The sequence below is a fragment of the Aquarana catesbeiana genome, linkage group LG05 (genome assembly GCF_042186555.1).
Source record: "Aquarana catesbeiana isolate 2022-GZ linkage group LG05, ASM4218655v1, whole genome shotgun sequence".
Taxonomy (NCBI): Eukaryota; Metazoa; Chordata; class Amphibia; order Anura; family Ranidae; genus Aquarana; species Aquarana catesbeiana.
The window spans coordinates 5639689-5667475 of NC_133328.1; the positions used below are offsets into that span (position 1 = coordinate 5639689).

The following is a 27787-nucleotide window of genomic DNA, read 5'->3' on the forward strand; positions in this document are numbered from 1 at the left end:
GGTGTGTTGGGTACAGTTAAATAAGGGAGGCCCAGGGTTTGGGGAAATATCTCCAGCGATTAGGGGAAGTAGAAGAGTAAGGGAGGTAGTATGAGAATATGATTTGTATGAAGAGACATGCTTCAGTATCCTGGGGGGTTTGTTAGCAAGTGGGCTTAGAGTTAGAAAGAGGTGATGAGTGCAGTAATAGGGGGAGGGGAGAAGTATGTACAGATTGTGGGGTGGAGCAGAGGGGTGAAGAAAAGAGTTTGAGGAGAGAGGCAGCAATTGTGGAAAGGAGGATCGGTAAAGAGTGCATGTTTCAGAGAGGAAGGTGAGATAATTTGAAAATAGGGTCACCTGCAGTCTGTTGTAGTTTGATTTGTGCAAATCAATGAAGTGCAAGAGCAGAAGTGCCACTTGTTTAAAGAACCCCACTTCTTTGGAAAAAACCCTGTATGTGCAGCCCCCTGTATGTGTTCCCCCGTAAAGAAAGCCTTGTTTTATACTGTGTTGGGTGTGGATGGAATCTGGCAATTAATCAATTAGGATGTGATATAAAGGCACACAGCTAGCAGAGCAAAGCTTTCACATCACAATCAAATTGCAGGAGGACCAAGAGGCCAAAATTGTAACGATAAGGGAGCCCATCATTTAGGTAAGACTTAATAGCTAAATAAACATTGAAATAATGTTAACATGGCTACAGATGGAGTTGAAACAGCGGTGACAAACAGATTTACCAAATATATATGTAGGCAGTCAGTCAATTTTCATTTTGCAGGACATGGGGGTATATCAGCGTTTTCACCAGGATAGGAAGGGAGGGGAAATCTCAGCAAAAGGGACAGTGATAAAAACATCAGGGGGGTAACAGTAACCTTTCTGCTGCAAGGACACAGTTTGAATATGTAGTTAAACTTACCTCTGCCGAAGGAGCAGACACCAACAAAGCCCCTTCTGGATGCAACTGGACATAATTTTGGCTTGTAAAACATAAAAAAAAGAAAAATTATACTGAAGTTCGGTAATGACATCCAACCTAGACTAAATAAAAATGACTAAAAGTTAAAGCGGTATTAAACCCAAAATCACACATTATATTGCAGCTTACTAATTCTTAGAAGTGATGGCTGCATTCGTTTTCTTTTCTTTATCGTACATCACGGGACACAGAGCACCATAATAATGACTATGTGGGTTATACGCTTACCTTCAGGTGATTGGACACTGGCAACCAATAGTAAGACGGTTCCCCCCATATAACCCCTCCTATACAGGAAGTGCCTCAGTTTTTTCGCCAGTGTCTTGAAGGTGATGGTCATGGCTGTTGAAGCTCTTCAGTTTCTTCAAAGAATGTCCCACTGAGGACGTTATAATCGGATCCATTCAGATGGCTTACTAAGCTAAAGTGGATGGTACCCGAACCTCGGCTCAAGAACGAGGTATTGCTTGTAATGTGTCCTTTTTAGGCGCTGGACCCTTGTTAAAAGTTGGTATTCCTGGTCAACCTTGCCCAAGGAAACCACAAAGTGTTCTTTACAGGTCCAGGGGTGTGGACCCCAATATATGGGGGACCCGGCCCCTGAAGGTCCTTAGAGGCGCTACCCGCCGTGATGGGGGAAGATTGGGCCTGGCAAGACAGGCCCTGCTGCTTGGGATGGTGAGTACTCCCCGTTGGGGTTCATATATATATATATATATATATATATATATATATAATATTTATGGTCGTGGCCCTAAGACCGAGACAAATGTGGATCACATAAACACGCGACAAGACTCACAACATAAATAGACCTGAGGTGTGGCTTTTGGTCGTCTGGTAGGTATGGCAAGAAAAGGGGCCATACCCAAGATAAGTAATGGATGATTGTGGAGGAGAATTTGCTGAGAAGTGCTGTAAAAAGGGGAATGGGAGGGAGGGTATCGTTCACTGAAACTGACAAAGAGGAAGGGGAAGTGGTCAGCTTAAATACCCTCCGGGCTCCTCCCATAAATTCAGGCCAGCACACTGGCCTTCTAACTTATGGTCGTGGCCCTAAGACCGAGACAAATGTGGATCACATAAACACGCGACAAGACTCACAACATAAATAGACCTGAGGTGTGGCTTTTGGTCGTCTGGTAGGTATGGCAAGAAAAGGGGCCAAAAATAACCAGGTAGGGAAGTATCTTTATTGCCTCTAACCTCATTGAGCGAGCTTGGAGAAGGCAAGGGCCATTTCCACTTGAGGGTTTGGAATGTACCTGGCGAAGCAGGTGGACTTCCATCGGCCTAGCTTTTTGATCACATGGTCCGGTACTCCATGCTGAGATGCAGCTGAGGCTGCGCCGATCCGGAAGGAATGTCCAGAATATCGTCCGGGGTCTAGGCCTAAGTTGACCAGTAGGACCCTAACATGTTTGATAAACTGACTGCTACTCAGGGGGTTGACCGGAAAAGGCAGTAATGGGCTGGAGACTGACTGGCTGGGTAGGTGAGAGAGCAGGCGGTCAAGGATCATTACTGGGCACCAGGCGTTGCTGGTCAGAAAGAAGTGGATATCCACTCCGGGTCCGGTTTGTTGCGTTTTGGAGACCGTAAGATGAAGGACATAACTGTTTGGGAAGCGAGTTAGGAGGTGTCTGTACAGGATCTGACTGCTGGTGCTACCAGATGTGAACTCGCTAGGCCGTAGGAAGCCGTAGAAAGCCAGGTAGATGGCCGCCTGGATGACTAGGCTGGGCAAGACTCCAAAGGGGGAACGTGTGAGCATTTCGGACATGCCCCTAAAGATATTGCTCGTGATGGGTAAGCGTTTGCCGTTGGTTGCGGGCTGCTGCTTATGAATACCACGCAGCAGGGCTTTTACTGTATGGGCTGTGAATACAGATGGCTTTCCGGGATCCTGCAAGGATAGAAAATGCTGAATACCGGCTAGGTACAGCCTGATAGTGTTATGAGCGAGAGCCAGCTGTGTGTGGCAATAAGATACAAAGGCTAAGACGTGAGTGACGTCGTCTGCTGTGGTCCTGGGGCAAGCGGCTAGGAACCTACGGTAGACATTCCAGGCCATGCGATAAGCCTTTAGTGTGTTGCTAGACAGCGAGTGGTTGATGAGCCAGGTGGCATTGGCAAGGTGTGGCTTCAATCCATTGTTAGTTGAGACCAAGGTGGGATAGGAGTGGATGATGTGTCGGCACCGGGTTCCTGCTGGAAGAAGGAGACAAAATTGAAGCAAGATAGTGCATCGGCTGCGGCATTGCACTTGCCAGGGATATGTTCACAGTAAACGTTAAATTGGGGATGTAGTGATAATTGCACCAGCCTGCGCAGGAAGGACATGAGGGGGAGCGACCTGGATCTACCTTTATTAATGATGTCGGCTGTAGCCTGGTTGTCTGTGGTAAAGAGTACTGTCTGACCTGTCCACGTGTGGCCCCAGACTTGGGCCGCTGCCACGATGGGGTATAGCTCAAACAACGATGAAGATCGAGTGAAACCGGGAATCAGGCAGATTTCTGGGGGCCAGGGACTAGCAAACCAGTGATGGCCAAAAATTGCAGCAAAGCCTGTGGAGGCTGCGGCATCTGTGACTACCTGTGGCGAGTGAGGTGATACTGAGGGAATAAACATGGATATGCCGTTCCAGTTGGTGAGGAACTCGTCCCACATGGCTAAGTCTGCTATTGCTGATGGGTCTAGTCTAAGGACTTGGTCGGGGTCCTGCACTCGGGTGAGAAAGACTAAGAGCCGCGAGATGAATGACCGACCCTGAGGAATAATCCTCATAGCGAATGTGAGCATTCCTATCAAGGACTGCAGCTGTCTTTTAGCACACTGCTGTGACTGGGTAAACTCGTGGATGACTGACCTAACCCGGGCTAATTTGTCAGAAGGCAGGCTAGCCTGCATGGCCTGTGTATCCAGGATGATGCCTAGGAAGGTGATGGAGCGTGCCGGGCCTTCCACTTTGTGTTCAGCTATAGGCACATTGAGATTGTTGAAGACCACTCTTAGCTTGTCTAGATCCACCGGGGGTATGTCTGGCTGTTCGATAAGCAGAAAATCATCCAGATAATGGATAACCCTGTGACATTGGGCCTGGTGTGACAGAATCCAAGTGAGGGACTGGGCGAAAACGTCAAACAGCCATGGGCTGCTTTTAGACCCAAAGGTCAGCTTGGTGGCAAAATAGTAGGAATCCCTCCATTTCATGCCGTGCCACCGCCAGAGGGATGGCTCAATAGGCAGGAGCTTGAACGCGTCTGCGATGTCCGCTTTGGATAGCCAGGCACCGGTGCCTATCTTAATGATGGCCTGGATGGCCAGATCGACTGATGCGTATTTGAGAGAAAACTCCTCGGAAGGGATCAGGGAATTTAGACTTGGGATATGTGAGAAATGAGGTGCAGACAAGTCGTAAACTAAGCGGAGTTTATTTGTGAACTTGCCCTTGACAAGCCCAATAGGGCTGACTCTCCAGATCTGAAAAGGTGACTGTGAGAAGGGGCCGATGATGAAGCCCTTATCTATCTCCATCTGTAGCAGGGCATCAATAGCCTGAACATCAGTAGCCGCTGACTGCAGGTTCTTGCACTCGTGAATGGAGTGGGGTAAGGTGATGAGGCCGGTGTGGAATCCTGCCGTGAAGCCATGTAGTAGGAATACGGCCAGTGAAGGGGTAGGGTGTGTGGAGAGGTAAAACCCCAACCACATAACATCCACCCGGCTTAGTCAGGATTTGTTAAGCTGCTTTAGGTGACAAGTGGTCTTTGGGTGTGCCTTGTGGCATGAAGTACAGATGTGCAGAAGGCAGCACTGGTTGAAGGAGCACGCACCTTGGTTAAAGTTGTTGCATATGGTCGCCCCCCCCACTGAAAAGACTGGTCGTCCCAACTTGTCTACCTGCTGTTGTTGTGGCTGGCCTGGTGGGCCCCGGCCGAAGCCGGAGGTGGAAGGAAAATTTGAGGGGCGTCTTGTGGCTGCCTCAGAGCACCAATTTGCTGTGTGGGTGGAAGATTGGCAAATTGCACAGAGTGGGGAACGAAGACCGGCAAAGTGGCGACAAAACAGTTCTGTGTCTGTGACGCTCCAGTCCGTGTTGATCTGGAACTGGGCGAGTCTCGCTGCTGCTTTGGCTGAAAACGAGCGATGGTAGTCATAGAAAGCAAAACCCCCATATTTATAAGCAAGATCTAACACTGCATGGAGGTACAAGTCCAACTCCTCCCTCCTGCTGGGGGTGGCTGAACAAAGGACGTCTCTGTACATCCCGAAGGCCAGGGCAAATTCAGTGGCTGACAGCTTACGACCAAGGATGGGGTCTTTTGACTTGACAACCACTGTGACGTCCCCCCAGGCGTATGATTTGTTGTCAGCTAAGTCATGGGCTGAGATGAGCAGGGATGCCAAATTTACGTTTTTTCCCTCAAATATATCCTTCCTGACGCTGGCCGGGACAAGATGAGCAGGGAGGATCATAGGTGTAGGGCCTGGTGTACCTGCAGAAGGAGAAGCGGTCATCGGGACCAAGACCGGGTCAGGGAGGGCCGTGGGTGGGCGAACTTCCAAAAGTGTGACTCTGGCCTGGACATCCGAAACTGTTGTGGTTAAGGAGGTGACCAAAGAATGCAACTGGGAAATGGCTCCAGAGATGGATAGCAGGGATGCCTGCTGGGTGCTGGGTCCAGATGCAGCTGGAGGTGGGAAGAGAAGCCTGAACAGCTCTGCCTTCCTGGCCGTAGCAGGAAAGGGAATATCCCTGCGTCTCAGCTCAGAAATGAGCTTGGGGATGGTCCATCCTCTGAGGGACTGTACGCTGCCATGCTCTGAGCCCGTGGAGGGTGACAGAGGGGCTGGTGTGAAGTTCTTGCTGCCGGCCTGTGACATGGCTCTGGCTAGAAGACAAAAAAGGGGGCGGGGTGCTCATGTTTAAGAAGAGTCATAGCCATAGGATAGAGAGCGGAGTGGTAAAGAGAAAACTTGGAGAGGAGGAAAAAGGAAGAAGTACAGGAAAAGGAATGATAGGCGTAGACAGGAGGTGACAGTGTTCTGTTGTGCAGAACTTTGTAGAGTGAGATTTTAGAAAACTCAAAAGAGTGCGAGGCGACCGAGGTGGGCCAGGAGGTGACTGGCCAGATAACCGATAGCTCGGGTGCCTGTCTGTGGTGAACACAAACCTGAAGACCAGAAGCCCAGGGCGTACTGGGATGAAAAGTAGAAGTCTGGTACGGCCTACGTAGGAATGTTGCGGTCTGTAGAAGGTGACGTGTGCTCGGCCTGCTAATGCTTGCACTGCCAGCAAGCCTACTGTTAAGCGACCTTGTCTGCGAGGTGAAGGGTCGCCCTTCGAAAACAGAGTGTCATGTATAGACATATGTGACAGAACTAACGCCTGGAGAGCATACCCAATGATGTATGTGAAGTAACGGTATAGTGACAGGGTGCTGCAGAATGATGTGATAGAAAAACCCGTGAACTACGCACCTGACTGACACTCTAATAGCGAGGTCCTGGTTAGGATCGAAACTCGGTCGACCGGGAACACCTGCAGTAGGGGTGACATAAGTGCAACACGATTTCTAACTCTCTTTTTTTTTTTTATTTGTCCCCCTTGTATGCGACTGGCCCTGGTGAAGATGCAAAGTTTTTTTTTTTTTTTTTTTTTTTTTTTTTTACCTGGGAAATAACGTCCAACCTGGTACAGGATGGAACCTGAACTTGACTGACCTGAGGGAGAAAAGACAGACGGAAAATAATGAGTAGGTGCCACTGAGTGTGCTTGCAGCGATTGCAAGGACTTTATGCTGAGATGCATGTTTGCAGCGATTGCAAATGGGTATATGCTGAGATGCGTGTTGCAGCTTTTGCAAAAATAGGTAAATGCTGAGATGCGTGTTTTGCAGTGATTGCAAGAAGTTTATACTGAGATGCATGTTTTTTGCAGCGATTGCAAAAATGGGTAAATGCTGAGATGCGTGTTCTTGCAGTGATTGCAAGGAGTTTATACTGAGATGCATGTTGCAGCGATTGCAAATAGGTATATGCTGAGATGCGTGTTTCGCAGCGATTGCAAGGAGTTATGATCAGATGCGTAGCTTGCAGCGATTGCAAGAAAGGTCACCTACTGATAGGCGAAAAGAAAAAGGATAGCAGAAATTTGTATATGTAGGAAGGAACTGTGAAGTGCCATACGTAACGAATCGTAGATTTGTGATAGGGACTGTTCCGTATTGGTGTGTGGGATACTCGTGACGCGAACCGTTATCACACTTGTGCGACTACTGTAGGTTTGGAGTGGACTGTGATGCATGTAGCTGCTGAGGTGATGTGAATCAGACAGAAAATAAATAAATAATGAATCGTAGGGTATGGCAAGAACCACTACAAATTGGTGTGCGGGATAAGACCGATGCGAACCGTTGTGCCGCCGAGGCGACTAGGCTTGAATTGGACTGTAATTTGTATGATATGAAAGGAATACGAAACAGTCAGTAGAAAATTACATAAACAATGAACCATTTGTGGGGTACTACAGGGACTAATAAGAATCAGTGTGCGGGATGCATCCGATGCGAACCGTTGTCCCGACGATGCGACTAGGGTCGAATCGGATTGTATCAGGTATGCAATATGAATCGGTTTGTAAAGAGATGACTCCGGTACGACTCGGTTGTAAGATGTATGAAGTGAATCCGATACGAATCGGTTGTAGCGTGTATACCACCCCTTACTTCTAAAACTAAACACATACCAACCACCCAGCCCCCCAGGCTAATCAAGGTGCAGACAAGGCCCCAGGTGGGTCCAATTAACACCTCAATCAGACACAGAACCCATGCAAACAATACATGCTGATCTCCAAATGGATGAGACGGCAACCCCATAGACAGTGAATCCTATGAGAAAATGAAGCCTGTATCGAGTGATATCGGAGAACAACCGACAATGGCTCAGAGGCTTGGATCTACGAACGAATCGTATGTTTGTGGATGGGATGACAAGCAAGGCAGAGGGAGCCTGTAATCTAAGTTTGCAGGTATAGGAAACATATCGAATGGTAACATTGCATATGAACAAAAAGGTTTGAACCCTACCTGCAACAGCAAGCGAGACCCGCCGACAAAGACGCCGAAACCCACTTGTAATCTAACGCACAGATTTACAAACACAAGGTAAGCTGGGAAGAGTCAGCACAGTGACATGTAGTATCGTTCACTGAAACTGACAAAGAGGAAGGGAAGTGGTTAGCTTAAATACCCTCCGGGCTCCTCCCATAAATTCAGGCCAGCACACTGGCCTTCTAACATAAATACATATATATATATATATATATATATATATATAATGTGTATGTGTATTTCCCCCTGTTTCGTTTCTGAACTACCACAGTGAGCCTTGATCCGTTGTCCGGGGTTACAGAGGCCGATTGGCGCCATGCGGTGGGCAGGTTGCCGGCCGCTGATGCACACGCTGGATCCCATGCTGGGGTTTATAGCATGGAGCTCCTGGCGTGCGCAGAACGAATGGTGGGCACGTGAATCGGATGGTCTTGGACAGCGGTGACAGGTTAAGGACTGGTTGTAGTTGTGGGGAGTACTCCTTGGTGTTTCTCGTATGTAAGAAATGTCTTCCAAAAGATGAGCAACAGGGAACAAGGCAAGCCCAGGGGTAAAAGTCCCTCCACAAATAGCAGGAGACCAACCCCATACTGATGCCTTGCTTGAGGTAAATGTCTTTTTTGCATGTGTGCGCTGTAATATTTTCTTCTACTGTATGGTCTTATGGCTGCACCATCTTTAATGCATTTTTTAGAGTGTGCCCCCCCAAATATCTTGTTTCCATACTGATGCAGCCTCAGTCTCTACTGAAGGACCTGCGGCTTCTGACCTGGCTGAGCCATTACACTTGTCAGGCATAGTAGCCACTACCAATGTACCTGCCTCGGCTTATGTTACTAAGGATGATTTGGCATCTGCCTTAGCAGGCCTGGAAGGCAAGATAGCTGGCATGATTGTCTCTGTAACACAGGGGGGAAGGAAGCGTAATAGATCTCCCTCCCCTGAGCCTGGGCCAATTGGTGAGTCACTAGAGCCCCAGGACTCTTATAGCCAGATGGGTCCAGGTGACCTGGAACCAGAATGGGCAGAGGATCCGGAGGAGTTGGTCTTAAAGGACCAGGAAGTAGGGGAGGCTGAAGATTCCTCGGCTGAGGACTCTGGCTCTGAAGAACCAATGTCAGCCTCCCATTCCCAGAAATTGTTTATCCAATCTCTAATGGAGATGGTACGAATTGGGTTTAAGTTACCTCCGGCTCAGGAGTCTGCACTCTCTTGTTCTACTTTGGGATCTTTGCGACCTAAACAAATTTCCCAAGCTTTTCCCTTGCATCCGTTACTGGAGCAGGTAATTTGTGCGGACTGGGAACATCCTGACAGGATATACTTACCTCCCAAGAGGTTTTCTGTGTTATACCCTATGGAGGAAAAGTTTAGGAAGAAATGGAGCACACCTTTGGTAAATGCTGCCATATCTTCTGTGAATAAGAGGTTAACCTGTCCAGTGGCTAATGCCCAGGTTTTCAAGGATCCGGCTGATAAAAAGCTAGAGTCCTTATTAAAGGCCTCCTTTTCAGTTGCCAGTGCAGCAGTTCAGCCTGCTATTGCAGCTATTGGGATTTGTCAATCCCTAAAGGATCGCTTTAAGAAGATAGTAAAGAACATATCTTGCCAGGGGGAATCTGCTGAGGAGCTATCAGAGATCCCTCATGCCTTGTGTTTTGCGGTAGACGCTTTAAAAGACTCAATTCAACAGATGTCTCTTTTTGCGTTATCAGTTCATATGCCCCGAGTATTGTGGCTAAACAACTGGTCTGCTGAGACACCATGTAAAAGGCTACTTGCTGCCTTTCCTTTTTATGGAGAGCGCCTGTTTGGCGATGATCTGGATAAAAATATCCAAAAGATCTCAGGAGGTAAGAGTGCTCTGCTTCCTATTAAAAAGAAGGGGAAGCAGCCCTCTTATAAAATTCCTAATCCCAAGGGTCTCAACTTCTTTGTAAACGTCCGATCCTTCTGCAGGGAGTTGGTTCGCTCGGTCATAAGGTCCCTGAGAAGGGGAGACTATTTAGCATTCATAGATATCAAGGATGCGTACCTCCATGTGCCGATCTTCAGACCACACCAAAGGTTTTTACGCTTCACTGTAGAGGGCAGTCATTTCCAGTTTGTGGCATTACCTTTCGGTCTAGCCACGGCCCCCAGGGTCTTCACGAAGGTTCTGGCCCCAGTGTTGGCTTCCCTAAGATCTCAAGGAGTCTCCATAATAGGATATCTGGACGATCTACTTCTAAGGGAATGCTCTCGCCCTTCACTAATTCTAAACGTGTCAAGTACAGTGCGCGTCTTACAACGCCTAGGTTGGGTACTAAATTTGGACAAGTCGGCTCTTTGTCCGACCCAAGCCTTGGTGTATCTGGGTCTGGTCTTGGACACTGCCCAAGAAAAGGTGTTCATTCTGCCCTTAAAGGTCGCCTCCATAGTGGAACTTGTACAGAAGGTGAAAAAAGAACTAGCCCCTTCTATTTGGCTGTGCATGAGATTACTGGGCAAGATGGTGTCATCTTTCAGCGCAGTTCCATATGCACAGTTCCACTCCAGAGTGTTCCAGAACAGTATTCTAAAAGCCTGGGACAGGTCAGCTCGAACCCTGGATCAGCCTATGGTTCTATCTCCACAGGTTCTATGGAACCTCTCTTGGTGGTTAAGAACCAGCAACTTAAAAAGGGGGAAGGCTTTCCCACCTGTAGCCTGGAGGGTGATAACCACGGACGCCAGTCTTCTTGGGTGGGGAGCAGTCCTAGAGGAAGCATCTGTTCAGGGAGTATGATCCCAGACAGAGAGGACTCTGCCCATCAATCTACTAGAGATTCGGGTAGCTCGTCTGGCCCTGCGATTCTGGACGTCCAGGTTGCGGGGGCTTCCTGTCAGAGTCCAGTCCGACAACTCCACAGTAGTGGCATATATCAACCACGAGGGAGGTACCAGGAGTCGGGCAGCTCAAAGAGAGGTAGATCATATTCTAACCTGGGCAGAAAAACATCAGCCTTTTCTGTCAGCAGTGTTTATCCCGGGGGTGGACAATTGGCAGGCGGATTTCCTGAGCCGCCAGAAATTGTTACCAGGGGAATGGTCCCTGCATCCCGAGGTGTTTCTACAGATCTGCCAATACTGGGGGACCCCAGATGTGGATCTGTAGGCATCCAGATTCAATGCCAAACTGGACAGGTTTGTATCCAGGACCAAGGATCCGCTTGCTGTCGGAATAGACGCATTAGTGGTTCCTTGGGATCAGTATTCTCTGATATATGCCTATATCTTAGTGGCCCCAGCATGGTCCAGGAGATCATGGTACTCGGAGATTGTAAAATTGGCAGTAGGGGACCCGTTGGTCCTTCCTTGCCGCCCAGACCTGTTGTCTCAAGGGCCCATATTCCATCCTTCTTTACGGTCGCTGAATTTGATGGCCTGGCTATTGAGACAAGACTATTGAAAGACCGTGGTATTATGGGTTCAGTCTTGTCCACTTTGATAAACGCTAGAAAGTCAGTTTCTAGAGCTATCTATTACAGAGTATGGAAGTCATACATTTCTTGGTGTGAGAAAAGGAAATGGAACCCTCGTAGGTATACGATTGGAAGAGTTCTCGCCTTTCTCCAAACAGGAGTAGACTTGCAGCTCGCTTTAGGGACAATTAAGGGACAGATTTCGGCCTTATCTGTTTTTTTCCAGAGACCAATTGCATCCCATTCTTTGGTGCGGACCTTTGTCAAAGGAGTAACGCACCTGAGGCCACCGCTTAAACCACCTTTATGTCCTTGGGACCTAAATTTGGTACTTTCAGCCTTACAGAGTCAGCCCTTTGAACCTATTAGGCATATTCTGTAACGAGCCTCTGCTCGCTCGGTTCCACTCTCCCGACACTCCTCTGCGGGTATAGAATCAGACTGCAGATCGCAACATCTGATGGTTTGGTCATCCGATGCTCCGGGACTAGAACTACAGCTATGTGCCATTCTAACACAGTTGTGTAGCTCAGAACAAACACCAGGCAGGCTGTATGTAAGTTCAAACAGGAATCTCTTTTATTGACAGGAATACAGTCTTTTTTTATACAGTAAAAGAGGAGGTGCAGACCTCCTGCTCATATTACTCTAACAATACAGCTGTAACCTAATTAACATCAGCTAATTAACTAACTAATCCCTTTAGACAGCCTAGATGACTCAGACATGAACTTTAGGCCAGACTGGCCGTCTTGTAGCTCAGAAAACCCAATCAACATTATCACAATAGCAGCGTTAATTAACACAAACAACAATGGGTATCTAATGACTCTTAGATCCCATACTACCCATACTAGAGACTTATTTACAATACACATTCTAGCAGGCAACAGACAGGTGTCTGGAATTGACATCAGCATCTCCTAACAGTATTTGTCCCAGCATTATGAATCAGCCACTATTTCTAATATGGCAAATCCAGGGTCCCCAGAGTCTGTGTGTCCTGAGGGACCAGGACCCGAATCCACAGTAATTCCACCTCAAGGGTCCCCAGGCATACAGCTCACAAAGAGCACTGTTCCCCCAAATGCCAGGGCCCACGATTGATCGGCAAGAGGCTAGCATTCAGTCCCCTCCAAAAGTCTCTCTCCCGGCTATGTCTGTCACATATTCCTTTTGTCCTATTGACCAGGAAATTAGTTTTCCTAGTGGCTATAACATCGGCTAGAAGAGTGTCAGAATTGGCTGCCCTTTCTTGCAAGGAAACTTTTATGGTTCTTCATCAGGACAGAGTGGTCATGCGTCCTCGCCCGGATTTTCTACCAAAGGTAGTTTCCAAATTTAATTTGAATCAGGATATCATTTTACCTTCCTTTTTTCCAAACCCTAAAACTAGGGAGGAAAGGTCGCTTCACTCACAGGATGTAGTGAGATCGATAAAAGTTTACTTGGAAATGTCAGCTCCTTTTCGAAAGACTGACAGTTTTTTTTGTCTTGCCTGAGGGTCCTAAAAGAGGACAGCCGGCAACTAGTTCATCTATATCCAGGTGGATTCGGCAGACTATTGTCCAGGCGTATGGATTAATGCGCAGGGTTCCACCTTGGGATTTAAAAGCACACTCCACTAGAGGGGTTAGTGCATCATGGGCAGTACGCCAGCAGTGTCTATGGCTCAGGTTTGCAAAGCAGCCGTTTGGTCTTCAGTTCATACGTTCACCAGGTTTTACCAGGTGGATGTGAGATCTCAAAGTGTTTTTGGCCACAGCGTGTTGCAGGCTGCTTTATAATCTCAGGCCCGTTGGGCTTAGGAATAATGTCTCCCCTCCCCCCCCCCCCAGATGCATTGCTTTATGACATCCCACATAGTCATTATTATGGTGCTCTGTGTCCCGTGATGTACGATAAAGAAAAACGGATTTTTAAAACAGCTTACCTGTAAATTCCTTTTCTTGGCGTACATCACGGGACACAGAGGTCCCTCCCCTCTTTTTGGGATCGTCATTGCTTGCTACAAAACTGAGGCACTTCCTGTATAGGAGGGGTTAGATGGGAGGAACCATCTTACTACTGGTTGCCAGTGTCCAATCACCTGAAGGTAAGCGTATAACCCACATAGTCATTATTATGGTGCTCTGTGTGCCGTGATGTACTCCAAGAAAAGGATTTTACAGGTAAGTTGTTTTAAAAATCCGTTTTTTTAGGCTTTCTTTCTTCTAATTTCATATGAAATATGATACATATTTTCAAAAACAAAACGCCAAAGAAAAAGAAAACTAATACAACAATCCCATCTAATGATTTGTGTTTCAAAAAGAATGACCCAATTTTAAAACGTCATATCTGTCAGTGAATGAAACCTGTATTACTTGAATGGGCGCGGCCTAGAATTTCAAATGACGGCACTACTAGAGAACAAGTAGATGCCAACCTCAGTCATTAACAAGATGGCATCTATGCAGCAGAAGGCATTTTGTGTTCTCCAATTTAAAGTATTTGTTAACCTGAAAAAAAAAATTACAGATCCTGGTCCCTTAAAGCAAATTAAATAGCACCGTGCTTGTGCTGTTTAATCTGCCCCCTCTAAACTGTAAAAAAACCTCCCTGAACCTGCCACTTCCTGTATCCCCCTCTCTGTACTGACCACAATAACAAGGGCTGCTGAGCCCTGACCACTGTGGTCAGTTTGCGTCCCTCCATGATCCGCAGCCCTGCTCTCCGCTATCCTCTCTCTCCCCCCTCACCCCCTCCTTCCTGCCTGTCAGCTCAGTTTCTGTGTCTCTGTCTCCACCCACCCCCCATCCCTACCGCTATTAGTACAAATAAAAGTTTCTAAAATGTCACTGCCAGCCCCTCCAATATAGTTAGGCATAGCACACTGTGTATAAAAGACAATTAGCGCCACCTACCTAAAGTGTTATGTGTTATAAATAAACTATAAAGTAGACTAATTAGCACTCCACAGCTGCTGTACACTTCCAGTGAATTCACCTCACCATGCAACATATAAAATAAAATTAAAAATATAAGAACAGCGCTGCGCTTATATATTTCATTTTAGGCATAGCACACTGTATAAGTATTTTATAAAAACGAGCGTTGTGAATAGTTTTAGCGCGATCTTCAGGTCAGTCACGTGACTCTCTGCCGGTTTCCAGGGCTCCTGCAGGAGGGGCTGAGCGGCCATGTGATCTCCCGGCTGATGTCAGAGGGAGATCTCGGCCCCTCCTGGAGAAGCCCTGGAAACCGGCCGAGAGTCACGTGACTGACTTGAAGATCGTCCTAAATAGGTGTTTACAACGCTCGTTTTTATAAAAGACTTATACAGTGTTCTATGCCAGGCTCTAATAGAGGGGCTGGCAGTGATTTTCATGTTTTCAATGTGGGTTAACAAACTCTTTAACCCACTGTAATAATGGTGCAGTGTGCGTTTCGACATTCATCTTTGGTATAAACAATTTGAAGTATTGGGGTGTTTATGTAAGGGGAGGAGTCAAGGGTGACCACGCACTTCAGAGGAGAATGTGCAATGAATTCAAGAGGCTTTTCAGCGAAGGCCACACAAGTCTGCTCGTCGTGGTAGCCGAGAACTTGCGATCCCTCATACAACTGCTTGGCGTGTGTTAAGACGAAGTTTGCGTCTGAGGCCATACCGATTGCAAGTAGTGCAACCTTTGTGTAAGTGACAGAAGAAAACATTTAAATTTCTTTCATATAAGCAACGTTTCACCTAACACTTCAGACACGTCGGGGACAATTTCAGCTATCGCCTTGAGGTTATCAGTGCAGCAGGTGGAGGGCATATAGAGCATTTATAACATGGAGAGTGAAATTTGAGGACTTACTTAATAGATTGTAATAGGGCTGCAACTAACGATTATTTTCATAATCGATTAGATGGGAGATTATTGTTCCGATTAATCGGTTAATGACCTTTAAAAAAAAGTGTGGTGTATAATTTAATATGTCATTTAAAAAAAAGGCAATTTATTCTTAAATATCTCTATGCAGTGGTAAATATAAATAACCAACTATATGGTTAGGGAGCAAAATATCTAATCCACTCTGCGAATAACAGACAGAAGAGATACACTGTATATACTATTAGAGGAGATATACTGTATATACTATTATAGGATATATATTATTAAAGGGTGAATCTGGTAAATATCATCAGACTCAGAGAGAAGTCACATAATTAGTGAAATGATGTCCACCTGTATGCAATCTAAGTGTCACATGACCTGTCATTACATAGACACACCTTTTTGAAAGGCCCCAGAGGCTGCAACACCTAAGCAAGAGGCACCACTAACCAAACACTGCCATGAAGACCAAGGAACTCTCTAAACAAGTAAGGGATAATGTTGTTGAGAAGTACAAGTCAGGGTTAGGTTATATAAAAAATATCCAAACCTTTGATGATCCCTAAGAGCACCATCAAATCTATCATAACCAAATGGAAAGAACATGGCACAACAGCAAACCTGCCAAGAAACGGCTGCACACCACAACTCACGGACCGGGCAAGGAGGGCATTAATCAGAGAGGCAGCACAGAGACCTAAGGTAACCCTGGAGGAGCTGCAGGGTTCCACAGCAGAGACTGGAGTATCTGTATGTAACGAGCCCCTGCTCGCTCGGTTCTACTCTCCCGACACTCCTCTGTGGCTATTTAATCAGATTGCAGATCGCAACATCTGATGGTTCGGTCATCTGATGCTCCGAGAATCGAACTACAGCTATGTGCCGTTCGAATCCAGTTGTGATAGCTCAGAACAAACACCAGGCAGGCTGTATGTAAGTTCAAACAGGAATCTCACTTTTATTGGATGCACACAACACAATTTTATACACAGCAATTTGACCACCCCGCCCCCAACAACCACTTTCCTATTGTTCAATTGTAAAGTACACTTTAGTCTTCAATTAGGTCCTCTTGGCCATGCAAATGAGGACTTGAAACAGGGTCAGCAGGGATTGGTCCGATAGCTTGAATAGGAGGACTGATATGTGTAATGACACAGAGAAGCCCCAGGGGATAATTAAAATACATAAACAAACAGTCAAACACAGAACAATGCCTTCCTTCCAGACCATGGAGCCGTCTGGAGGGGGTTAGCCTTAAAAAAGGGCAGAAGGCCCCCCCCCCACTGTGTAATAGAATCAACAGAGAAATACTTCACTATTTCAAGCTTCATGACACTGTACATAGGACGACAATAAGCCGTACATTCCATAGAGTTGGGCTTTATGGCAGAGTGGTCAGAAGAAAGACATCACTTTCAGCAAAAAACAAAATGGCAAGTTTTGAGTCTACGAAAAGGCATGTGGGAGACTCCCAAAATGTATGGAGGAAGGTGCTCTGGTCTGATGAGACTAAAATTTAACTTTTTGGCCATTAAAGAAAAACGCTATGTCTGGCGCAAACCCAACACATCACCCAAAGAACACCATCCCCACCATGAAACATGGTGGTGGCAGCATCATGCTGTGGGGATGTTTTTCAGCAGTCGGGACTGGGAAACTGGTTAGAGTTGAGGGAAAGATGGATGGTGCTAAAATCAGGGATATTCTTGAGCAAAACCTGTAGCACTCTGTGTGTGATTTGAGGCTCACCTCATTTGATTGTTCTCACCTTCCAGCAGGACAATGACCCCAAGCACACTGCTAAAGCAACACTTGAGTGGTTTAAGGGGAAACATGTAAATGTGTTGGAATGGCCTAGTCAAAGCTCAGACCTCAATCCAATAGAAAATCTGTGGTCAGACTTAAAGATTGCTGTTCACAAGCGCAAACCATCCAACTTGAAGGAGCTGGAGCAGTTTTCTAAAGAGGAATGGGCAAAACTCCCAGTGGTAAGATGCAGCAAGCTCATAGAGACTTATCCAAAGCCACTTGGAGCTGTGATAGCCGCAAAAGGTTGCTCTACAAAGTATTGGCTTTAGGGGGGTGAATAGTTATGCACATTGACTTTTTCTGTTATTTTGTCCTATTTGTTGTTTGCTTCACAATAAAAAAAAAAAAACATCTTCAAACTTGTGAGCGTGTTCTGTAAATTAAATGATGCAAATCCTCAAACAATCCATGTTAATTCCAGGGTGAGGCAACAAAACACGAAAAATGCCAAGGGTGGGGGGAGAATACTTTTGCAAGGGACTGTAACTGTTAATGTGCTGCACCTTATTGCTCAACCAGACAAAAGAGCAATGAGAAGCTGTTAGTCTTGTAATAAAAGAGAATAAAATCTGAAAGGCACACTGGTATTTTAGACTACTACTTTTTGTTAAAGGACCATTTCTTATATTACTTGAGGAGACCAGCAGAAATATCTCTGTGTCATAGTTCTTAGAGGAGGCGGTGTGCAGCAGATGTATAATAAATCTGACAAATGATGCTCAGAGATCTGAGGGATACAAGAATCTTTGACTTTCCTGCACTTACCAATCACTGCATTATCAGCTTTGGTTGGACCTCACCGCAGACCTCGCTGCAGGAAGTTTGGCCCCCTCCTCCTACCCCCAGGGCATTCAGAAAGCACAGCGCGCTCCACACATGCGCGGTAGGGAACCGGCTGTGAGGCTTCAAGGCTTTACTGCCGGTATCCCTTACAAGCAATGAAGGCGGTAGCTACCGAGAGCCAATGGACACATCGGCTGGGGTGCCGACATCGCTGAATTCAAGGACAGGTAAGTGTCCTAATATTAGTATGTGTAGCTGCTGATGTTTAATTTTTTTGTGGGGGGGGGGGATGGACCTCCTCTTTAAGGAGAAACTGATCTTTGGAAGCTGTGCCCCAAAAAAGATGGTGGATAAGAAAAGACTATATGGCAGGATTGCCTGTGGTCTCTCTGCAGCTTTCTTTCTTTCTCCATTACGGATTTTCCATGTCGCATTCTACACTTCTACACTGTGTCACTGGGAGGATGTGGCCATCTTGGTAAAGGAGGGGCTTTGCTTCTCCAAGTCAGAGCCTCTAGCAAGTAGAACAGTGAACAGCACAGCAGTGATATCACCAAATCTCACCCCAAATCTCCTGAGCAGTCAGAGGCAGCAGTACCTTAGGTGATCTCACACTGCATATATACAGCTACAGAACAGGAGTGCCCAATTACACTCAGATACTATTAACATTTTTAATGTTCCATATAAGGTAGGCCCAAGTCACTAAGCTGTAAATCTTGTGATTTACCATAATGATCCTTATTCTTACCCATATGACTGGTATTTTCAAATACCATTGCTGTCATTTCTTAAATTTGTTGTCAAGACAAATATTGAACTTTTTTAGCTTTGCCTACTGAGCCGTATACACTATAATAGTCAGGCTCTGCTGAATTGGATAGTACTGTACAGAATGTTTGAGTGATTTAAGCACTGGGTAAAGGCTTTACCACTATGGTGGTCATTCATCATTCAAAGAACCAGAGGTAGAGAGGTGACAACTGTAGGTACCAAGTGGTTTGCTTTGATTAGAGAAGTCACCCTTCCCCCATTTCTTCATTTCCAATATCTGGACTGGGGTAGAATTGGGGTAACTGCAACCTACAATATAAGTGTAACTTCAATAAAGGTAGATGCCCTTTAAATATTTACAGTTCAGCTTTAGGCCAGATTCACACTAGTGCGAATTGAATGAGGGTTTCCCCGCATCCAATTCGTATGACAGGAGAGTGTGCCCGGCTCTCTATGGAGCCAGTTCACACATCTCCGGGGCGGCTGCAGAGCGAATTGCACAAGAGTCCTGTGTTGTCTTTGGCTCTGTTTCAGGTCCGAGGCGAAAATTTGGGCCTCATTCATACCTGAAACAGAGAAAGTGTGAACCCAGCCTGAGAGCCAGGATATTAAATCCAACTCCAGGTTTATTTGAAAATAAATGTATATCTTATCTGATCACAAATCCATATTCAACTTACATTTCATCCATTATTTTTCTGAATATTTCTTTTGCTTTAGAGGAAATGTCATTTCCATCGATCCTGCCAAGAAAATTAGGAAATCAGGTAAAACTGACCGGAAACAATTTTGTGTTTTTCCCTCATGAGAAAAAAAAATTGTCAATCAGGTACCCCCTAATCTATCGGTTCAATATCTATTTTAAAATCATTTTTTTTTAATCTGCTAACTTCAAACATACATATGTGCTTGAATATTTGCTTTTACAGTAAAAAAAATTGATTTTTCATCTTCTAAAAAACAAGAACTATTTTTTTATTTGGCAAATACACATTGTCACAAATGGTTAAAAAAGACATTGTGCCACTTTATCTGCTACATTTCATGTAGATTCTGACAATATCAGCTCATAATGAAGACAGAACAGGCTGTGCAGGAGCACCAAACACAAGAGGCTAGAGGTCAAAATATTTTACATTTTTGTCCTTTTATTTGCTTGAATTTTTACAAATTGTACATTGTGCGGTCAACCACAAAACAGCATTCAAGACCACACATCTTACCAAATGAAAAATAAGGTGGAGTTCTGCACCTTAAAATATAATACAGGCTCTCAAATGCTACCATCCTATAAATAGAAAAATTATGTAAAAATAGAAAATGGGACTAAATGTAGCATTGAGTAAACATAAATGACAAATTCACGAACCATATAAAATTTAAGCACGGTTAACAATTCATAAAAACTTGTTAATGTACAGATACAACACCCATGCAAACGTTGTCACTACCTTTAAATTTGAGATATGCCAATCATACACAGTATCTATAAATCCTTGTAGATGTGTTTTGTGGCTGAAATCCAGATCCTTAGGACTGGGTGGAACTATTGTTATGGCTGCTCAAGCTGAGTTTAGGTCATCATCTTGGATGGAGGAAAAGTCTGATCATTGGAGGACAGCAAGCTGAGTTCCCAGCACATCTAGATCAGTGGTTCTCAACTTTGTCCTCAAGTACCCCCAACAGGCCATGTTTTGGGAATTTCTCTTAGATAAAAAAGCTGTCCAAAATACCAAGCCATTAACTCAGATTTAAAGCACCTGTGCAAGATAAAAGAAAACCTGAAAACATGGCCTGTTGGGGGTACTTGAGGACAGGGTTGAGAACCACTGGTCTAGAGAACTGACCATGCTGTGCTCCCATGCCTGCTGTGGTCAGTTTTTATTAGTTTTTTTGTTTTGTAAAATTCTTTTTATTGAAGTTTTTTGAGACAAACAAACATACATTGAAAAAGGAGTGGTCCTGACACAACGCCAGTCCCTCCATGACCAACATGGTCAACTTGGACACGACATTTCAATCTACCTAACATAGGTAACTGACTGTGTGCATACTTGAAAACCCTTCCCCTACCCTCCCACCCCCCTACCCCCAACATCCCAAACCTCAGTTCACCACGATCCTCGGATAAGAGCATCACATTAGATCACACCTGGATTTAGACTATGGGAATATGCATGTGGTCATCGTAAGTACAAAGCACTGCACTTCTATCATCTTTAGGTTGATTCAGTATCCAGAGGACATATCTGCAGTCAATTATGCCCTACCCTCAGCCCAACAGAGAGACAAAAGGTATTCATTTAGCTCAGGCTCCCAGGTCCATTATTACAGCAGACGAGACTGTGGGCAGAACTAGCCAGCAGTTGTATCCGAGTTGAACCACGCCTGCCAGACTTTATTAAACTTTTTCCTGCACCCCCTAGAATAGTAGGTTGCCTTATAATAAGGCATCATGGAATTTACAATTCCCTTCCAAGAGGGTACACATGTCATCCCATTCCTCCCCCTCAATATCAGGGACTTCACTCTCCCATCGCTCCCTACATTTAGTCATTGCCACCGGACTTCACTTGAACAGTTCTTTATATGTGATCGATAAAGTTTTAGGGAATTCTTCTACCAAAAGCATGTCTTCCAGAGCCAGCAGGATGGACTCTACCGCCCGTTCCCTGAATTGGGCCTGAAATGCGTGGCAAAGTTGTATGAACCTGAAGAAATACGTGTTAGAGCAGTGGTTCTCAACTCCTGTCCTCAGGACCCACTAACAGGCCAGGTTTGTAAGATAAATGAAATACATGACAGATGATATCATTTGCTGCTCAGCAGTATTCTAGTCTGCATCTCCCCAAGGTAATACTTAAAATCTGGCCTGTTGGTGGGTCCTGAGGACTGGAGTTGAGAACCACTGTGTTAGAGAGATCATGCTTAACCTTTAGGTGGTCAAAAGTCAGGAGTACCCCATCCTTTGTGATGTCTTTTAGGAGCTTCATTCCTTTGACTGCCCACGCGATGGGATCCTGGAAGGAGTGAAAATTAGATAATTTAGGGTTCCCCCACAGCGGAGTCTTTGGTGAGAAACCCAAATAACTCGGGCATGCCAACTTAACCGCCTCCTCCCATGACTTAATAGTAGCCTTCATAGCCAGTGTAAGTGGAAGATCCGACTTTACACCCCTGTGGATGGCCAAACGAAGGGTCTCGTACGACCCCAAATGAGCCGCTTCCACAACAGTTGCGGAATCTCCGTCATCAGATGCTAACCATTTATGGGCAAACACCATCTGACAGGCGAGATAATATTTCCTCCAGTCAGGTAGGGCTAGCCCCCCCTGACCCCAGGGTTCTTGAAGCACCTTGAGTCCTATGCGTGGCTGTTTGGGGGCCCAGAGGAATGAACTAGTAATGCCATTCAGTTGTTTAAAAAAGGACTTGGGGACCCATACCGGAGTGTGTCTCAAGAAGTACATTATGACTGGAAGAATTTTCATTTTTAGCAAATTTATCCTTCCTATTAGCGACAGAGGGAGCCTTTGCCAGGCCTGCGTCTTCTACTTAAAAAATGTCAGTAGGGGCATCAAGTTAAGTGTCATATAATCATTACTGTCAGCAGTAATTTTAACTCCTAGATATGTAATGGAGGAAATGCACTTCAGCGGCAGACTATCGTCAGCCTTTTCCCTGGCCCCAGCATCCAGAGGCAGAATGGGGGATTTGCTCCAATTCACCTTTAAGCCCGAAAAGGTGGTAAAGTCATTGAAAATTTTCACGGCCGCCTGCAGCGATGACCCTGGGTCCTCTAGAAACAAGAGCATATCATCTGCATATAATGCTAGGCATTCTCTAATGGAACCCACTCTAATGGCCCTGACTTCACTAGATGATCTAAGTGCCTCTGCCAAAGGCACCATCATGAGTGCGAATAAAAATGGGGATAAAGGGCACCCCTGCCTGGTGCCTCTACCCACTGAGAAAAAGGGAGATGTATTCTCGCCCAATCTAATTGCCACCCTGGGATTGCTTTATAACAAGGCGATCCACTTCCGGAAAATCCTGCCAAACCCCATTACCTGCAGCACCCGGAGCATGTAGGTCCAATCAATTGAGTCAAACGCCTTTTCTATGTCGATCGACACAACGATTCTGGTACCAGCATCCGGCCCCGAGAGCTGGAGGTGAGTGAATAACCTTCTTAAATTTGTGTCGGTAGACTTTCCGGGCATGAAACCTGTCTGATCAATATTAACCAGGGAGGAGATAACCCCGACCAGTCTGTTGGCCAAGACCTTCGCCAGTATTTTCAGATCCGTGTTTAAGAGAGCGATGGGCCGGAAAGATGAGCAATCTAAAGGCTCTTTACCCGGTTTCAGCAGTAATACCATATAGGCATCCAGCACGGAGGCTGGAAGTCTATTTAGTTCCTAACATTGGGCTAGAAGTGTGTTCAGTCTCGGGGCTATTTCTTCAGCATAACTTTTATAAAAGTCTGCGGGAAAGCCATTCAGACAATCTCGGGAGGGTTAATACCGCTAAGAGGACATTAAAAGCTGCAGGGTCATAACTCGGAATAGGAGCATAAAGTTTTGCAAAGAAATCTCTAAATTCGCCCAGTATTTCTAAGGGGTCACTGACCAGATCCCCACCCTTACCCCTAACAACCGAGATGTTCGTTATCCGATTATCTACCGCCACCAATCTCGCCAGCAACTTCCCATTTTTGTCTCCCTCTGCAAACACTGAGTTCGTCCTATGTTTTGCCTCCCGTATGAGCCAGATCCGAGAAATGCAGGGAGAGAAGACTCCTAGCCTTCATCAGAGACAGATAAGTGGTGTCAGAAGAGATACACTCTCCCCTTAACACTGCCTTGAATGCGTCCCACACCACTAGAGGGTCCGCAGTATCCTCATTGGACGACCAGTAAGAGGCGATTGATTCCTGTAAGCGGGAAAGATACCTGCTCATTTTGCAACCACCCTGGGGATAGCCGCCAACCCCCCGTCCCCCTCCCAGCTGACAAGCTGAGATCAAGGGACAAGGGCCAATGATCAGAAATACCCCCGGCCAGGTAATCTATGTCCTTCACAAATGGCAACAAGGCTTGGCTACCAAACGTCAAATCAATCCTGGCCAATGAGCGGTGGATCAGCGAGACTTGAGAGTAGGCTCTGTGAGACAGATTCCTAGCTCGCCACAGCTCTGTCAGCCCAGTCACCGAAGCCCAGGAGAGAAGATCAGCAGAACCCAACCTCCCTGGATTGGACGAGTCCAACGCCTCTAGAATAGCGTTGAAATCGCCCATCAGTATAAGGGGGAGGTGAGCAAATGGAGCCAATCTGGTAAACATATCATATAGTATTTGCACATTTACAGGAGGAGGCAAGTAGACATTTACTAGTAACATTTTATGTTGATAAATATCTGATAGAACAGCCACATATCTACCCCCCTGATCCGAGAACACCTGATGTATAGTACATGGTAGAGCCTTACTGATAAGGATCGAGACGCCTCTAGCGAATGTGGAAAAAGTAGCACCAAAGGCTTTTTGAAACCAGGGCCTGAGCATAGCCAGGACCCTGCTACCATCCAGATGTGTCTCCTGCAGGAAGGTAACATGCGGCTTGGATTGTTTAAGGAACTGAAATACTGAGGCTTGTTTGTACATATTATTCAGTCCTCTCACATTCCAGGACACAATTTTTTCACACTTAGCCATTAACCTGTTAACAAATTTTTGAATGCCAGGAGCCTGAGTGTAGAACCTTGTATAATCTATAGGTACTGGCTGAGACACTAAGCCAGTGCCACATACAAACTGTACATTTACCCCCTTGTGATTGGTGAACTGAGTTAAAACAATCCCCTCCCGCCATTATACCAGAACTGAACCAAAAAAACACAACCACTGGTATGTGGCTTAGTCCCAAAACTCCCAAAAAAAGGGAGAACAAAAATAAAATAGGAAGTCTTCAACCGTGTGACGAACTGTTCAGCAATTTAAGTTGACCTTCTTGCGTGTCCTCATGAAGTCCCATGGGATACGGATATTGGAGCAATGTTTAGCCTACACATGGCTTTTTATCCGAGCTTCTGCCTTGGTCTTATGGAGTCATTTAGTGGCCCCCAACAGGTATAACATTGTTAAAGTAAAAACTTGTAGGCACCAGGAGTTATTCAAAGCAGGTAGTCAGGAACAGCCCCTTATGTTCATAGGGGAAGGATAAAAGCAAAAACAAAGAAGGGGCAAAAGGAACTTGACAAATGTAAATGAAAATAGCACAACAGGAGCTTGGCAAGTGTAACTCATCACACTGATTCGACCATCCAGGGCTCAGTAAATCTTGAAACCAGCATGCTTCATTGGCTCACAGACTTAGGAGTTTCTGTCAAGCTATTCACTGGCCTCCACTGGGTTATCAAAGAATTTAATTGAACCTTTATATTGCACCCGCAGCCTGCTAGGGTACAGCATGCTGTACTGGATCTCCCTTTCTCTCATCCTCTTGCGGACATCATTAAAGTATCTCCTTCTCCTCTGGGTTTCGGCTGAGAAGTCGGGGAACAGCATTACTTTTGTGTTCTCATAGCGGAGTTCCTGATGTTTCCTTGATTCCGTCAGGATCATGTCCTGGTCGCGATAATTTAGGAACCTCACCAAAAATGGTGCGGGAATGCACCAGGGGGCAGACACCTGTGGGCACCCTGTGTGCAGGTTCTACTATATATGTGGGGCGTAGGTTGGCCAGTTGTAGGATTTGCTTAAAAAATTGCTCTGCAAACGTGGCGGTTTTAGCCCCCTGACAATTTTCCTCCTTTGCCTGTCCTCGGTGTCGTCGGCTCTATGTTGGAGGGATCTTACCAGTTCTTGCAGCTCAGTCAATTATGTTCCCTGTGAGTGTGACGCATCCTCCACATCAGAAATCCTACCTTCTGCTGTGGTGAGCCTGCCTCGAATTTTATCCAGGTCATGCCTGATAAGCGTGCACTCTGTGGCAAGATGGTCAATCCGTACCATTACCACTGCCTTGCTGGCGTCTATGGCCTCCAGGATGGGTCTGGTGATAGCATCCGATGCATCCCCCTGCACTGGGGACGCCGGTGGGGGGTCCTCTTTGCCACGTCCCGCCGCTGCTGCTTTCTCCATCTGCCTGTCTTTCTTCTTGGCACTCTTAGAGGTCTGCCTGTCCTGGCAAGATAGCGGAGGGGGATCCCTGTTCCGGGCCTCGTGCAGAGCGTGTCTGGCACTGTGAGTGCTGTGGTGTCTGCCCGTGCTTGCACCCGGTCTTTCTCATGTCCCGAATGTCCCGATCTTAGCCCGGTAGTGTAGGAGCAGGATAAAGGGCGTAAAAAGCTCCGAAAATCGGATTATTTCCAGGATAGTTGCGGAGATCCAGAGAAACACTTGTTGCCTCGCTCACATCCGGTCACGCCCTCCCCCCCAGTTTTTAATTGGTAAGCAGAGGGACTGGCAGGATCACCAGAGATTTCACACAAAAGAAGGCATACAAAGAGCAGCAGCCTTTTTTTTTTTTATACAAGTACATGGTACAGCAGACACATATCAGGAATATGACATTTGGGGGTAACATTATTTAATTCAGACCTCCACCAGCGCAGACCTGCATTGACTCCAAACAAAAATTGGTTCCCGGGATCCCAAGATTAGGAGAGGTTTTGCCTCTTTAGTTAAGCTGGGCCCCTCCTGTAAGCACAGACCACCAGTTATAGCAGCTCAACCAATCACTGCTGTCACATGTAAACAAAGAGCTAAGGCACAAGACTGCTTACACCCATTGTATGATGTTATCAGTCAGATCCTGGATAAAAGTAGTGAGTAGTGTAAGCATTCCTGTACCCTGATTCTTTGTTTGCATACGATATCAGCAATCGGCTGTCCTGTCTGTCACCACAGGTCCACACTGGTGGGAGGTCTGAAAGGGACTCAACTAAAGGGGCAATTCGTGTCACTGTTCTTGAGCAGGCCAGAGGTGGCGGTACTGAGTACTGGCTGAAAACACCTTGCTCGACACTAAACATTTTTAGTTGCCATTTACACTTGTTCCTATGAAAACCCAATGTTAAAGCATGCTAAAGCACTTTAACAAATAAATACTGACCTGATTTCCTTTAGGCTGCTTGATGTCAGTATGAGGTCCTCTATGTATTCAGCACTGGTATCAGTAAGGTGATTACTACTCACATCCAGGACTGTCAGTGTTGTACAATTACTCAGTGACACCAGGAATTTGGTGTATTCATCAGTCAGACCCACATTCTGTAGTCTATGGAGACAAATATAAAGGATTAGTACTACAATTCTCAATAATTTCTTACCTTTATAAGTACAACAATAACAATCCTATGCATTAAGGTGAAAAAACACCTGCCAGTGACTGGCCCCCCAGCCCCCCTTTTTACTTACCTGAGCCCTGGAATTTCCCACTGCGTCATCCCTCTGCCCATGGTTCTTGGCTCATGATGGGATAGAATGTTAGCAGCGCAGCCATTGGCTCCCGCTGCTGTCAATCAAATCCAATGATGCGGGCACCAAGGGGCGGGGCTGCGCCCGCAAGGTAACCCCCCCGGGAGGGCGCTTCTCCTAGGAGGGTTATCTGATGTGGGGAGGAGCCGCAAGAGCAGCCGAGGGACCCCAGAAGATGGTGTTTGGGGCCACACTGTGCAAAAGGAACTGTACAGTGGAGGTAAGTATGAAATGTTTATTTAATTTTTTTAACTAATCAAAGCTTTACAATAACTTTAATACCAAAAATAATAACATGATATTAGACTTTTTTTTTTTTTTTTTTAACATTAACGTTTATTGAAGAATAAGAAGTACATAGGTGGAGTCGCAGCCCCACAACGTAAAACAACTGGTATGGGATACATCAACTTTTTGACTTGCATGCAAACCTGATCTAGATATTTCTTGTTACATGGACAAATCATTAAGGTAGTTATTACATCTGGTCAGTGGTTAAACTTGAAGCATCCTTAACTAACAAGCTATTATTCAACACTCTATA

The 27787-nt window shown here is 45.8% G+C and overlaps 1 protein-coding gene across 6 annotated transcripts in view; it reads right to left on the bottom strand.

The window, feature by feature from the left end:
• Positions 1–27787, bottom strand: part of LOC141144050 (NACHT, LRR and PYD domains-containing protein 6-like) — a 373857-nt gene that overhangs the window by 136717 nt on the left and 209353 nt on the right. For 4 of the 6 annotated variants that reach the window (XR_012244340.1, XR_012244339.1, XR_012244338.1 and 1 more), the window contains exons 10-12: positions 26879–27043; positions 19441–19503; positions 905–965 (exon numbers count right to left, since the gene is read on the bottom strand). Coding sequence is in view for 3 of the 6 variants with exons in the window: in XM_073629400.1 (XP_073485501.1) it covers positions 905–965; positions 19441–19503; positions 26879–27043 (289 nt within the window). In the remaining 3 variants the exon portion in view is untranslated. The remainder of the gene's footprint in view (positions 1–904; positions 966–19440; positions 19504–26878; positions 27044–27787) is intronic. The other 2 variants (XM_073629403.1, XM_073629402.1) reach the window with 1 other exon arrangement.